At 42.3% G+C, this 16250-nt stretch overlaps 1 protein-coding gene across 4 annotated transcripts in view; it reads right to left on the bottom strand.

Moving 5' to 3' along the window:
* The window catches only part of RIMBP2 (RIMS binding protein 2), a 374947-nt gene that overhangs the window by 137572 nt on the left and 221125 nt on the right, over positions 1–16250 (bottom strand). For all 4 annotated transcript variants that reach the window (XM_054006698.1, XM_054006700.1, XM_054006701.1 and 1 more), the window contains exon 7: positions 530–619. In XM_054006698.1, the coding sequence (XP_053862673.1) occupies positions 530–619 (90 nt within the window). The remainder of the gene's footprint in view (positions 1–529; positions 620–16250) is intronic.

Here is a 16250-nt window from a genome sequence, read left to right as displayed (position 1 = left end):
AAGATGGCAGAGAATTAGATGCCAGAGAGTCAAAAATAGAAGTGGTTAAAATGTTTTTTGTTTTTTTTGGCAAACTGAAATTTATTGATACATTGTCAGTTTTGATTAAAAAACAAGAAAAATTGACAAAAATCCGGGGGAAAATTGTTTTTGTCAAAAATTTACATGGGGTGGGTGGAAATAATTTCCTGATGAGCTCTAGTGAAAACCACTGCAAACAGCAATTTTCGCCAAAACCGCACAGGAACTTAGAGTACAATGAGAAGATGCTTCAATGACAAATCACACCTCACCAATGTTTGTCTGTGTGTCTTAATTATTCATTTTCTACTGGGGAGTAATATTTGTTCACAAAAAAATACACTGTTCATGAATTCAAATGTGGTTTTAAAACAAAACATGTCCTTTGTGGGTCACTAGCAGAGAAGCAGCGCGACTGTGCTGTTTGCTTTTAGCAGCTCGGCAGTGTGGCATCAATGATAAATGGATGTGAGAATTCTATTAGCATGTCTTCATACTGAGATGTTACCTGGTCATATTGCAGTGCCTTGTGGGAAAGACTAGCATATTGAAGGCTCAAGCGATTCTTCTCTTGCACAGCATCCTTCAGTTCATTTTCCTAGAACAGAAGAAAAGGTGTTACAGGCCACTCATCTACAGTCTTTTAAAGTGCATGTATCTTAAGTAATCAATGGGTGTGCTTTACTGGATATTAACACAGTCAGGCACAAAGCCGAAGGTCCTGAAGGTGCAAAACCTGCAGAGCTATTATAGACTATAAATGACTGCCACCACATTTTTCAATAGGGGATTTGGAGTTGGTAAAGTGGGTGAATCTGATTAAAGACACACAGATGAAGGGACATGACTCGACTCCACAGACCAGACAAGTGAAATACACAACTCTCCATGGAGTTAATGAGAGCCCTACCCTTGCAGCAGCATGACTTGAAGATGGCAAGATTCTTGCCCTAGCTTTTCCTGAAGAACCAGAAGGGAAGAGAAACCAGCAGGACCCTCAAAGTCAGAAGTTCACAATACACCACAGCTACCACAGAGAGTCAGCGGTTACTGAGGAGCAATTCTCTCCATTTTCTAATATCCACATACAGTACCTGGATACCACAGTGATAGGCACTTCAGACGTGAGAACAGAAAGATAATATAGCCCCAGGTGTTATCTACAGCTGTAGCTAGGTATACTGGTGGGCAACATGGCTGTAATGGGGTCCTCGGTGAGCCGAGGAGCCTAGCAGTTAGCGTCTACTCTATCATGGGGCAGAGGTAGTGGAGACCAGGCCCATCCACTCCACCGGGCTCTAGCCTAGGACCCTAGGAAGGTCAGCAGCATTTGGTATCCAGGAGGGGCCCTTTGAGCTACCTTCTGTGGGTTGCTTCCTTCCCTCAGCTTCTGGTCCCAGATAAGGGGAAAAGAAAAAGCAAAAAGGAAACCAAAACGGCCAGCCTCGGCTGGGCTCTGTTCCTTCAAGGCGGCTTCTCCAGCCCCTTTCGGAAGGAACCTTCAGGGTAGGTCTGCACTCCTCCCCTGCCTCCCCTTTCTGAGCTGGGTTGCTCCCTTTTCAAGGCTGTCTCCAGTTGGAGCATGCTCTGGAGGGTTGGAGGGGCCCAGTATTGTCATTTAACCCCTTCCGTCCCAGTGTGGGGTTTGTATACCCCATCAGAATGGCACTGTAAGGAACATGAAATAAAGAAGAGTTAACAAACCACAAAAGATTAGGTGGTTAACGTTCTGTCTTTGGGAACGAAAGAGGCTATTTCCGGTGACATAACTGAGAATTTATGTAAATCCTAAATCAGGCAGGGTCCTCTGCCTGTTCTGAAAACCTTTTTTTTTTTTGCAGAAGTTCAAGAATGGTGACTATATGAAATCAAAGTCTTTCAGAGCCATCCCAAGGAAAACGACTACTGAAAGCATTTTGGCAATGAGTGAGACTTGACTGAAAGGGCTGGGTAAAAAAAACAATTTATATTGGCTGAGCTGTGAATTTTTCCAATAGGGTACATTTTAGATTCTGTTCTATTAATAAAACCAGATCAAAGTACAACACATTCAGTCAGTTCATGTATTTATTTTTTTTAATTTAAAAACCTAAAGTAGGCTGACGTTAACCCCTGATGAAAGTTGCAATCTCGGGGTTAACTTTAGGATTTTTGCTGACCTACGTAACCTGGAACAGCCCGACCCGCAGGTTTTCATTACTACAGTGCCAACTGAAAATTCAGCTCAAGTTAGATAAAAGAATCACTAGGTTTGTAAACCTCTCAATAGCCCCACTGGCTCCCAAACATAACTCTTTGAAACTCCACTGATCCGCTTGGCAGACAGAGCTCTTCTCACTCTGCTTAGGTATCAGGCAAAGCAGCTGGAATAGAACTGCTCAAAAGTTTTTACACACAATATGCTGTTTGTGAACATTTCTTTTAAAAAGCAAACTTTTTGTGAAAAATCCTTCCCATTAACAATACTTTCCACTTTTTGCAAATTTTTCACACTATTTTTAACCAAAAATGTTCTTGAAATTTCAAACAAAATCATTTTCAAAACCACTATCAATTTTTATTATTTATCAAAAACAGATTTTCAATAGGATGTGCTTTTCAGTAAACAAAAAATTCCATTTCAATTTTTTTCCATGATATTTCAACCAAACATTTTCTTTAAGCAAAATCATCATCCACATTTTTGGTTTACCAAAACTCAAGTTTTGAGTAAGAGAATGTGCTTTTCAGTAAACAAAAAATGTTGATAACAATTCAGTTAAAAAATGCCAGTTAAAATAATTGCAAAATATTTCACAATAAAATGGAAAATGGGTCCATTTCAAATTCTGTTAAATGGAAACAACTTTGGAATTTAAAAGTTTGCTTTACATCTCCTCCTCTCCCTCTTGCACTCCCGTACCCCCTTTTACAACCAGCTCAAAGTTGCATACAGGAGGGAACCGGGGACTAAAACAAGCCTAACTGGCTTCCATACTGTGTGAAAAAAGTCACTTCTATTGAGCTTCCTTGTGCTCGGTTGCAGCCCACAAACACAGCGAACCTCAAGCACAAGGCTGAATTTGAAAGGGATTGATATTCAGTGTAATTAGCACAGCTAATTTTTTACATATTAAAATACCATCCTGACTCTCTCATCCCCAGCACAATTGTAAGATCTCTTCCCCTGACTTTTCTGAAGCTCTCCTCTGGCTATTAAATATCGACTGCTACTATGCTGAGCATAAAAAGAGAGAGGCTGCACTTTGCAGAGTATTCAGTCTCCTAGGTGCAGATGTATCATCTCACACATAAGAAGCTCATTAATTATAATTTCTCAAATTCTGTTCAATCCGTTGATCAGGATGCAATTAAAAGTGGCAGTCATACTCTGTGGGATGCTAGACAGTTCTGTGGGGCAAAACAATGAGAATTTCATAGCTTGTGTTCCATTTTAAAAGCTGTGAACTAAGTCAATACGTATTTTTAGGATATGAGCAAACTGCACAAAAATAGAACAAACCCTTGGATATGCATTTTTTTGCATTATGAAGCATTAAGTCATTTGTACAAAACCATAAATTTGCACTGTACTTTACAGAGAATAAGACATGTCACTTCCTCTTTTTTTTATAGGTCTTACCCTGTGTCACCGAAGACGGAAGGAGGTTTGCCATTGACTTCAGTGGGTCAGATTCTCAGCTGGTATAAATCAATATAGCTCCACTGACTTCACTGGATTTGGGACTACTAAACAGTAACTGATGATCTAGCCCAATGAGTGAAGGATCTGGCCCTAAGCCATGGCAAATTGCAAAATATGAAGTGAAGAAAAACAGTTCAATGGAGGGAGAGGGTAACATGCCTTATCCCAGATAGCTTGTGTCTTCAGCAGAACTATACCAATATAGATTCAAAAGGGTGAAATATTGACTCCACTGAAGTCAACAGAACTTTTGCCTTTTACAATTTGCCTTTTAAACTTACAATTTAAGCCTGGGAGGAACTGATAGTCTGACATTGAAATTCATGTATTACCAAACACATTTGTTATGTGGCATAGATAAAATCATCATTGCTGTAAGATTGTTATGATCTAATATGATCTCTTGCATAACACAGGCCAAAAAACCTCACTGATTTTGGCACTGAGCCAATAACTTCTGTTTGCGCTGTATCACATCTTCTAAAAAAGAGCCAGTCTTGATTTAAAAACTTCAAGTGACAGAGAATCCACCACATCCTTACGCAAGTTGTCCCAATGGTAATTGATTTCACCGCTAATATTGGCACCTAATTTCTAGTCTGAATTGGTCTAGTTTCAGCTGCCAACCACTGGATCTTGTTACACATTTTTCTGCTAGACTATAGAGCCATCTAATTATGAGAAATCTCTGCCCCCTATAGATATTTGTAGAATGTCATCAAGTCACCCGTACCCTTCCCTTGGATAAGCTAAATAAAGATTTGTAGTACATTGGAATAGTACAGATGTTTGTCATGTATATTGCATAACAATCATGGCAGTTGGACAAACGATGAGCAAATTAAATGTGTAGTGTAACACTGCTCACTGCAGCAGACGCTTAATCTAGTCTTTAAAATTATTATTACGAGGAAATCAGGCAGAAATAAACAACAAAGAGTGCAAAAACTAGGCCAGCATGCTTCAGACTGTTTTAATTCTCCAGAAAGGAAACTAGTTCTATGAGACAGAGCGCAGAGCCATTTGGCTGGCCCTTAATCCTACCTGAAGGGAGATATATTTTATCACGTTATTTGCAAGGATGAACTAAAATAGGACAGTAACCACCTCAGTTTCACTGGACCTTAGTTCTAAGCTATTTGTTTGCACTTACATTTGTTGTTCACTATGGTTGTCATTTCTTTCACTGATTTGCTTTATGGAATACGCTGCCTCATGACATTTGCCAAAGTAAACAACCGCCCTGGCTCCCCATCACAAATACAACTTTAGGGATAAAGAATTATTTGTGACAGCAGCATCTGCTGGCAGAATTCTAGCCTGAACAATATATAGAAAAAAACTTAACTGTAGACCAGGCCTATTTTATGTCAACACCCCTGACCAATGCAGCTATGCTGACCTAGCCCCCAGTGCAGGCACGGCCATGTTGACAGAAGAACGCTTCTGTTGATGTAGCAGCTAGCATTGTTCATGGAGGTGGTTTTCCTACATCAATAGAAAACCCCTTTATCGGTTTAGGCTGTATCTACACTATGCCAGCATAACTATGACAACCTAGCTATGTCAGTATAGTCTCCAAAGTGTAGACATACCCACAGTCATAACAATCAAGACACCCAGATGCTCAGGTCTTTTCCTGAAATTTCTACAGTGATATCATCATTTATTTATAAGCTTTCTGATGGTACTCATCACGGTAGTATTGGTGCACCACACATACATTAATAGATGTATTCTTAGAACACCTTTATCTTCTCTCTTTCAGAGATGCAGAGCAAAGGCACAAAGAGGTTAAATGACATATCCCAGGTCACACATAAAAAATCAATGGCAAATCCAGGAACTTCTGAGGTCTGGTCAACACTTAAAATTTAGGTTGACATAGTTGTAGGGCCCTGGGCGTGAAAAATATATATCTATGAGAGCAGTAACTTTGCCAACCTAACCCCTGATGTAGACGCAGGTAGATCAATGGAAAAATGCTTCTGTTGATCCACCAAGTCACAGGAATAACCAACCAAATCATTCAATATTCCACCTGTATGTCACCCATCAGTTCACCTTCAAATGCTTCCCCACCATCACTCAGAACCTACACCTTCATCCTGAAAAACCAACACTTGGCCTTAACTCTGACCATGTTAGTAGTTACGCAGTACGTCCATGTACTCTGAAGATTAATATAGCACTGGCATGGCTTTTATAAATTATACTGTACAGAGCTCTATTCTTTGGTTTGTAGTGATATATATTAAGTGAGGTGGGTGTCCGATAACAAATGACAGCTGAGAGACATGTTTTCCTATAATAGAATAAGTTTTGTTAATGAGTAATCTCTGTTGTTAGCACCCAATGTATGTAAATGCACAATCAATTGGTTAGTAATCGTTCCAAATCTGGTGGTAATTTTTTATATAGAAATTTCAGAACTGAATTCTGGATACACACACACACATAAGGCTATACACTCACACATGCATGTGTTGTGTGTGCGCATAAACATGCACAAGCTGGTGTTTCGTATTAATTTTGGAGTTAAGGTTGTGGGTGGTAGAAGTAGCTGAGGTTGAGAAGAGGTATGCATTGGTGCTGATAGCTATTCACACTGCTAGCTATCAATATTGATACATATTTTCCAACGTATGCCCCCCTGTAGCCTTCTGACATGTCTCATGCTATCCCCACCCACACTTCTTTACCTTCAAAGAGCGGCACTCCATCCCCTGCACATTCCTTGCTGCATCCCATTCCATTCATGCCCAAATCATCCCCATGCTTCCTCCGTGCACAGCCCTCTTCCTCTCAGTCTCCCCAGGTGGTTAGTCAGAACACAGACTCTCACTACAGAACACATTCATTACTAAATTCAATACTTTTTTTAAGTAGTGCTTTGGTGTCTCTGGATGGAAGGCCACATGGAAATTCAAACTAGTATTATTACACGTACCCTTATTATTATGTTTACCCTTCAACTCCTTAACAGGATTTTTGCAACATGTGGGATGTGCTTGGGACTTTGGAAAAATATATGAGCCTGAAATGTGTTGGGGAAACACTCCCAGACAACAACATAAAACGAGCTGCCTGGCCTGAGTTTTTGCACTAACTTTAATTTTTTCATTTCAAAATATTTATTTTATTGCTTTTGTGTCTTTTGTATGGTCAGATTGTTGACCTTGCAGGAGGAGACACAGATATTGCATAAGGGTGCAGAGAAGTATTTCGATGAAGTATGCACCTCACTTTCAAATCTCTTGTGGGCATTCACTATGAAACTTCCACAAATCTCTCTAGGATGCTCTTGTGGGCATTCACTATGAAACTTCCACAGCCTACATAAGTTTGGTGAGCTGGGAGTATAAAGATGAAGAACAGTTAAACAACCAATAAATACGTGCCTGCAATAAGAGTTCTGTCTATTCAAGAACGTGACATACCAACAACTCACATGATTTTTCCCATGTTAAACTCACTCTGTACAGTCTGTGCCAGCACACAGTACCTCTAGGCCTGTTTTTCCTTCTTTCAGTCTGCCCCTTCTTTAATGGGTAACTAACAGGTACAGACACCACCTTTTACACACAAGGAACAGGGATTTAAATAACTACAAATGTCCATAGCGTATACAGAAAAATATATACATTTCTCATGTGTGCTGTATCTAATACCAGAAAACATAACTAAAACAGAGTGTGTATAACTACCACGGTTGTGATTCCAATCATTCTCTACAGTGACAACGTCTACATTCTAGCTCTTACAAATGCTAATTCCAGACACAGCTCCCTCCCCTTACAGCCTCCTGCTGAGAGGGAAGAAGGTCAAGAAATGCACGGGGCCACCATCACAAATGACAGACAAGCTAGCAACAGGTCAGATATGTCCTCGTTGCCTCTAGCTTGTCACTCAGCATCAGGATCTTCTGTTACCTACAGCCTTACTGTCACTTGTACCGAGCTATTTTGCCAAAAAACTAAAAGAACCGTGCAGAGAGAGATGGATCTCAGTGTTGGGCTTGAAGAAGATATGTGCAGTTAGTTTAGGCGCTTCCATAAATTGGATTCAGGGTTTTCTCCACTGCTTGCCAAACTGACAGCTACCCAATTCAATTTAAAATGGAAACCTGTCTAAAATCGTTCTAATCCCACCCCTTCTGTGTTTCCCTTTTATACAAATAGATTTGGGCTGCTGCGTCTTCTGTTTTCTTTTATTTTAAACTAGGGAATTCTCCCTCCCCCCAACCATTTATTCACAGTGCATATCAGTTCTGATCATTTAATTAATATAGCCACATACTATTACAGAGTCAAATGAGGTCTAATGTTTAACCTATTCAAGTCAATCTCCCCCAGCTGTTGATAAAGACGAGTAGGCTGAAGATTAAGAACTCATCAAGCCAATACTCCAAGACACTGTACATAAACATATGACAAGGAGAACACTGATTAAATGTTATCAGACTAATGTGCAAGTAAAAAGAAAACAGTCTTTCATGCTCCCAAAGCAACTTCACATCAGCCTCTGCAGTCTTGACAATGCGTTTAAATTATTAGCTAAGCAGCCTGTCACCCCTTTCTAATGATGTCTTTAAGCAAATATCAATTTTAAAAACCAAGGACTTGAAGCAGCTTCCATTATTACTCTGATAATAGAGAATGTGCATCCAAAATTTTTGCAAACAGGGAGATGAATGCTGGAAATTAAAGATAAGAGAACAAACAACAGAAGCTTAATTTAGAAATATCCCCTCATAGAAACGAAAGTATTTGCTGTGACAATGAGGAACAGATTAGTATCGACTAGATGCAAAAAAAAAAAAACCCCAACCCCTAAAAAACCATTTTCTAATAAATGTAGATAGTACTGTACGGAGCTTAGATTTTACTAGCTTAAAATGAGAATTCTTTCCTTGTTTAAAAGTGAGAAACACAAGTCATGCTTATGTGTATTATCTGTGTGTTTGAATGACACAAACACACATGCCAATGCCACATACAGAACCTTCCGCAAAACAAACAAACAAACCTGAAAACCAACCTCTAAAATATAATATATTAAACAATGGTCTTAAAAGTAAAGGTGTTTCCAACTGAAAGCAAGCAATGTTCTAGGTGTTCTCAAGCAGACATGCCATTTTAAAAACAAGCATATTTTACACGTGACCCTTTCGGAAACAGTGCAGTAAATCTAGTCGGAAAATTAGGACTCCCCCATCCTCGCCCCCACCCCTTTCCAGCATTGTTCCATTTTTAACAGGAACCTAGGGGACTGCATAGCTTTAAACATGTACACTCAGTAGCACCCTGCATAAAATACGAGTCCATTAATGAACACAGATCTATGCAAAATTAAAACAAAAAAAGACATTACCTTATATATCAGTTGCATCTTTTAAGCATAGAAACGAAAGCAAAAACGCATGTTCAGGTTTGAAATACAGCAAAACTAGAAATTCCTCCAACAGATATGAGAAGGACTGACTATGAAAATTCACAGTAGGAGGATGACTTCTGTAGATTTAACACAGCCTGACGCTACTGTCTGGGTAACAAGGTTCTACATTGCCTGGAGTAAGGCATCTGTTGCCTTGTGTGCTAGTTTGCTCATCCATCAATTACTTTTATTTAAAAAAAATGATGGTATATACTAGTTTTTGTTTATTTGGGGCTTTTTATTTTTCTTAAGACAGCTTGGGGTTTACAGGTGTCCTGAACTGAAAATATTGTAATACTCGCTGATTATAATTCTATACTTTGTATTGTCAGAGGGTAAATAACTAGAATTACTCCAAGATTATAATAATATGAAATTGTTCGAGATACAGGTGTTCAAAGAAAACAACAACAACCCTGTGATCTTTTCTCACATCATCTTGCCCTGCAAATGACTCACTCTAAAGTCTAATAGAGCAGTGGTCCTCAACCAGGAGTCCGGGGCCCCCCGCGGGGCCACGAGCAGGTTTCCGGGGGTCCGCCAAGCAGGGCCAGCATTAGACTCGCTGCAGCCCTCGGCAGCAAGCTGAAGTCCCACGGCATGGGGCTGAAGCCCGAGGACCTGAGCCCCAACACCGAGGGCTGAAGCCAAAGCCTAAGCAGTTTAGCTGCACGGGAGCCCCGGGCAATTGCCCTGCTTGCTATCCCCTAATGCCAGCCAGCTTTTATACGCGGAAAACTAGATGTTGTGCCACAGATGGGCCTTAGAGATTTGATAGCCTGTTTGGGGGTGGAGGTGGGGGGCTCAGAAAGAAACAGGTGGAGAATCCCTGAGATAGAGCACTAGCTACGTTTTTTTAAGGCCTGATTTTGCCATGTTTTCTCATCTTGAGTAGTATGTACTGGAGCTACTTGTTGAAAATACTATTCGGTGTGGACAGAAATGACAGAACTTGGCCCAGAGGCATCATGGGTTCCATAGCGGTTGCCATCAAAGCCTTTACAATTTTTCCTTTGCAAGTAATTAACACTATGATGATTGAGAGAATAAGGGAGAATGAGGGTTGTGTATTTAAGGAATTTGATTGGCTGAGAGGAAAAAGTTGTTGCGAATACAAAATAAAACCAGGAAATCCAAGGCAGTATACATAGAAAGTTCTGCAAAACTGCATTGGAAGCAAGCAGGGGGGGGAAATGGTGAACTGTAGACCAGAAATGTGCGTGTTTGCAATGTTACGTTATTGTTAATAAATGCTCCCCCCAATGCAGTGATTCCCAATCTATTTTGAGTGGCAGAGTTTTGTAACCATGTCAGCATGATAAAAGCGTGATCCCTGAGCATTCTAGGGGTCTTCTGAAATCAATGAGAGTTGAGGGTACACACTTAGGATTGGGCGCCTAGGTTGGGAAGATGAACTATGAGTAAGGCTAAGATTTTGTCATGGATATTTGTAGTAAACGTCACAGACAGGTCATGAGCAATAAAGAAAAAATTAGGGACGCCCGTGACCTGTCCCTGACGTTTACTACAAATATCCATGATAAACTGGGAAGGGACTGGGCAGCTGCAGAATGGCTGAGAGCTCCAGGACCCCCACCACGCATGGGGGCTCAGAGCTGCAGGTCCTCCTGCCCCCTCCCCTGCAGCATGGAGCTGCAGGGATCTCCCTGCCCCACTGTAGCAGCAGGAGAGCTGCGGGGCCCCCTACCCACCCATAATGGCCGTGGGGCTGCCGGGGTCCCCCTGCCCTGCCGTGGTGGCTGGGGAGCTGCGGGGATCCTCGTACCTCCCCCCACAGTGGCAGGGAGCTGCAGGATCTCCCTGCCACTGTGGCTGGCGGGGAGCTACGAGGGTCCCCTGTCCCACACAGCAGCCATGAGCTGCAGGGTACCCCCCCACGGCGGCTGGGAGCTGAGGGGTAACCCTGCTGCCCATTGCAGATGGGAGCTTGGGGGCCCGCTGCCTCAGGCGGCGGGGATATCTCACAGCTCCCTGCTGCTGAGGGAGGCGGCGGGACCCTGCAGCTCCCAGGCACCAGGGCTGAAGTCACGGAGGTCTTTGGAAGTCACAGATTCCGTGACTTCCATGACAAAATCTGAGCCTTAACTATGAGAAATAGAGCCACGAGGCTGAATATTAATATTCTCAAATATTAACACAGGGGTAGGTAGAATTTAACATTTATCTTTACTTATAAATGAGCAAGATAACATACAAAGTGCATAGCCATAAACAAATTAACTTGTGTTTCCCTCAGGACAACAAATGGACCAAAGTCCCCAGGTTCAATTACACAAAGTTTCTGCAATGTGGCAAGAAGAAAATAAAACAATACAAAATTATCATTTGACACCTTTAGCTCTCTTCTGCCTGTTTAACCTACCAACATTATTTCTCTATGGAACATCAAATGCAGAACACTGACAAGGGAAAATCAGTTTGACTACTGGATAGGCCTATTCCAAAACTTCAGATCTTAACACTGTCAAACTTTGGGGAAGGCTAGTGCAGAATCCTAACTTTGCAGGTTGGGCAAATCTGTAATTTGAAATTATATTAGTTGATTAAATGACCACTACTAAATAAGAATCATCCGACTTGGGTAAAATAAAATAAGATTCAACCCAAACCTTTGCCCACAATTCAAACTAAATCTGGACCTTTCAAGAGGAATGTAAAAAACTGGTCAGTAATATTATTTGTTTGGCATCATCAGGGATGTCAAATGCTGGCCTTGTGGGCTTCCCAATGGAAATGAATCCTGGAAACCCATTCTAGCAAGAGCTGAAGACCTGCCTTCTACCATAAGGGGCTTGGATGGCCTTCCATACTTCTGGATGCTGCATCTCTGAAAAAATCAAACCTCCAAACTGTCGGAGTTCTTCTATTATTACTATTAACAAGAGAGTTCTCGAGGACTTATGAACAAGACTTGGAGCTGGTGATACAAGAGCCATCCTGCTGGCACCAGCAAAGGATAGGTAAGGGTGGTCAGCAGCACAGGCATTCACTGCTGCTCCTCCATAAAGGAGCAGTGCACTCACCTGGCTAACAACATCCTTCCAGCTGGCTGGAGGCTTAGGGTACATCTACACTACAGCGGGGAGTCGATTTAAGATACGCAAATTCAGCTACGTGAATAGCGTAGCTGAATTCGATGTATTGCAGCCGACTTACCCCGTTGTGAGGACGGCGGCAAAATCGACTTCTGCCGCTTTTTGTCGGCGGCGCTTACTACCACCTCTGCTGGTGGAGTTAGAGCGCCGATTCGGGGATCGATTGTCGCGTCCCGACGGGACGCGATAAATCGATCCCCGAGAGGTCGATTTCTACCCGCCGATTCAGGCGGGTAGTATAGACCAGACCTTAGACCCAGTCCACATGAAGCAGAGGTAAACCCACCAGCATGGCAGCTGGCCCTATCATCTAGTACTCTTGACCACTATGTTGGAATACAGAAGGCAGAAGTATGCCCATAAACAAAGTGGGTGAAATCCTGACTCTTTTAAAGTCATTGGGAATTTTGCCATTGACTTCAATGGGGCCAGAATTTCACCCACTGTGTTTAAGTCCTACATACAGTCATCCACGTGCCGTTTAACAATTATTAAATGCCAATGCAAAGTAATTAAATTACAGCCACTTCTTTTAAGGTATTTTATGATTTAAACATGACACTTAGCCTTTGAAATATAAGTGTGAAATGTGCATCCACCCTTAAAGTGGGAAGTACATTCTGATATTTTAAAGGCCTTAGTATTAAAGCAGAGAAGAGGTCACCCTGCACACAGAATGCTAATGCACATGCAGAGCTCCGCTCCGCTGCCACTCTCATGACACACAGGTTTTATCTAGAAACATTTGCATGTTAGATAAGGCCTTTCTACAACTCGATTTTCTTCATTTGTAAAAACGGAAAATGTCCATGCAAATTATACTGTGTCCTAATAAAAGAAAACCCATACAGTTTCTACCCTCTCCTTAGTATTAGACTATACTTCTTGTAGGAAATACTGAATAAAAATATCATGTCTCAAAATGCACCAACTCACTAGGAACACAGGAACTAGGGTTGCCAATTTTGATTGGATGTATTCCTGGAGATTTAATCACATGACATAATCTTTAATTAAAGATTAATCTTTAATTCCTGGAGACTCCAGGCCAATCCTGGAGGTTTGGCAACCCTAATAGGAACTGAAGTATTGGATCTGATCTATGGGCCATCTAGTATCTTGGCTCTGACAGTGGCCAGGACAAGAAAAAACAAAGAAAGATGACTGATTTCCAATGACATTTGAGAGCTTCACTTTACATATTTGCTGGGTATGCCATGAGGCCCTAAAACAGGAACGCACTTAAGTATGTGTTTACTCGAAGTTTATTAGTAGTCCCACTGAAGGGACTACTCACATGCTTAAAGTTAAAGCTAAGCACATGCTAAAGTGACTTTCCTGGATCAGAACTTGGGATAACATTATCAGGGTTTCTGTTTGGGGGGATAAGGGAGCTCCTATATGTACCGTGTCCTAGACTGGAGAAGGTTTAATTATGTACATCTGTTACATACAATTTGGTTTCTTGGTTTCACTAGCTGAACAGAAGCTGAACATTTAACGATGCTGCTGAGACTTTCCTGGTAGAGGGTAATAAAAGGCAGCCTTTCATTACTCTGAACCCAACATGGCCCCAAACAACAACATAATAACAACAAAAAAATCTGTTCCTAATTGTCATGGGGTTCGCACCACTCACTGCTAGGGCACCTCCTTGTGGCTCATCGGGGGATAAGCTCACTACTGGTTTGATGCCTCCTCTTGTGGTTTCTCAGCCCCCTTGTCCCAAACTCTCACTCAGCAGCCTCTCCCACACTCCCTGAGCTGCAGCATTTTCATCTTTGTGGCTTGGACTTCCAGCCAGGTCACTATAGCTTCCCCCACTTTAGGGTATCAAAGTCTCTCTATCCAAACCACCTCAGGCATCTTCAAAGTCCATTACCCTGTCTGTGCTTCTACCCCAATGGCTGTTAACAGAACCCAGGCCCACCCTCTACACTGGGTTCCAGCCTAGGGACCCTACAATCGGCAGCTAAGGTCCATGCGGTCTCACTCTTGCTGCTGTTTTCCCTAGGCTTCTTTCTACTCCTTTCTCTCAACCCCGAGAGTGACGACTGACTCTCTCCCCCTGGGCACACGCACACCAAAAACAAGCAGAGGATCAAGCAACTGTAAGAGTTGCCTCACCTAGCAGGAATCCTTGCACCACTGCCTCTGTGTGACTGATAGGTGAGTTGGAAAGCGGTAAGAGCAGGCTCCTGAACTAAGGGGAAATACTGCATGGTAATTCTTTTGCAGTGATAATATGACATACCATACTATCCATCGAGAAAGAAACAGAACAGGGGCCAAGGGAATTCACTCTCCGGTCATTTAAATACAGAAGTAGATTAAATATGTGCAAGCAGTGAAAAATATTGCAGAAGTCGACTCGCTTGTTCTGATCACTCAAACTTTTATTTTTAAATTACTTGGCACCATATGCTTGGGCCCTCTGGAATTCTAGCTCTTTTTTTCCTTACTTCTGTGTGATTCCGTAGATAATTAGTTCTCCCTCCACCCCAACACCACCACCACCACTTCCCCACTCAGATAGCTCTGTTTTTATAGACAATACTTGGTCTACTGCTGTCTTGTGCTCCAAAAAGAAAAGTAAAAGCCGTACTCCACGGATTCTATTTCCCCAATCATTTACACTACATACATTTAGTACACTGTGCTTTGCATCCATAAATGACAAAGCACTGTACAGAGGTGGATATGTATAATCATCCCAGTATTACAGGTGAGGAAACGGAGACACAGCAGTTAAGTGACTTGCCCCAGGTCACACAGCAAGACAGTGGAAGTCTGAGAATGGTACCCTGGTCTCCTGAACTCCACTCCCATATGCTATCTGCTGACCCATTCTGTCTCCTACATGCATACTACAGCATGTTTTCTACAGCGAGACCTCAAAGTACTTTTCCAGTTTTAGTAACCAACTGAATTATAGGTGAGTTCATTTCAATATATGGCAAGTACATGAAGAGAGAAAAATCATAGAGTCATAGGACTGAAAGGGACCTTGAGAGGTCATCTAGTCCAGTCCCCTTCGATCATAGCAGGACTAAGTATTATCTAGACCATCCCTGACAGGTGTTTGTCTAACCTACTCTTAAAAATCCCCAATGATGGAGATTCCACAACCTCCCTAGCCAATTTATTCCAGTCCTTAACTACCCTGATAGGAAGTTTTTACTAATGTCCAACCTAAACCGCCCTTGCTGCAATTTAAGCCCATTGATTCTTGTCCTAGCCTTAGAGGTTAAGGAGAACAATTTTCTACCTCCTCCTTGTAACAGCCTTTTATATAAATACAGCCAGAAGGGGAGAAATGTGTCCAAGATAGCCTTAAAAATAGTCATGAGCAATGGGATGCAGATGCACAGAGGTTACTCATGCTTTGTGAACTCTAGTTTTATGTATCACTCATCAAAAAGACAAACTTCTAGCTGCATGATTCCTTGACACCATGTTTGGCCAAGGAGTCAAAGGAAAAGAGTCTCCTAATGAATCACCAATACAGGTTCCCATAGCAACCTGGGTTTTCCTTAGCAATACCTCCATCTAATTACTGACTTTGTGGAACCCTGCATTGTTTAGGAGCCCTGATTAGACCACCTCTAGGGTTACCATACGTCCGGCTTTTTCCCCAGACATGTCTGGCTTTTTCCCCGGACATGTCCGGCTTTTTGGTAATCAAACCCCCGTCCAGGGGGAACTGCCAAAAAGCCGAACACGTCCGGGAAAAATACTGCCTGCCGGGCACTTCCCCTCCCGCGGCTGCTGTGCTCCCTACCTTGACTCTTCTCCTCTGTTTAAAGCTGAGCTGCCCGAGCGCTACCGGCTTCGGGCAGCCCCCATGCCTCCGGACCCCGAGCCGCCAGCTGGGCACTTCCCCTCCCGGGCTCCGGGAGCGCAGGGTCCGGAGGCATGGGGGCTGCCCGAAGCCGGTAGCGCTCAGGCAGCTTGGCTCTTAAACAGAGCCGAAGAGTCAGGGGAGGAGCAGA

This window comes from Malaclemys terrapin, chromosome 16 (assembly GCF_027887155.1).
Source record: "Malaclemys terrapin pileata isolate rMalTer1 chromosome 16, rMalTer1.hap1, whole genome shotgun sequence".
Lineage (NCBI taxonomy): Eukaryota > Metazoa > Chordata > Testudines > Emydidae > Malaclemys > Malaclemys terrapin.
The sequence above is the reverse complement of the archived record's forward strand: the minus strand, read 5'-3'. Positions and strand labels throughout refer to the sequence as shown.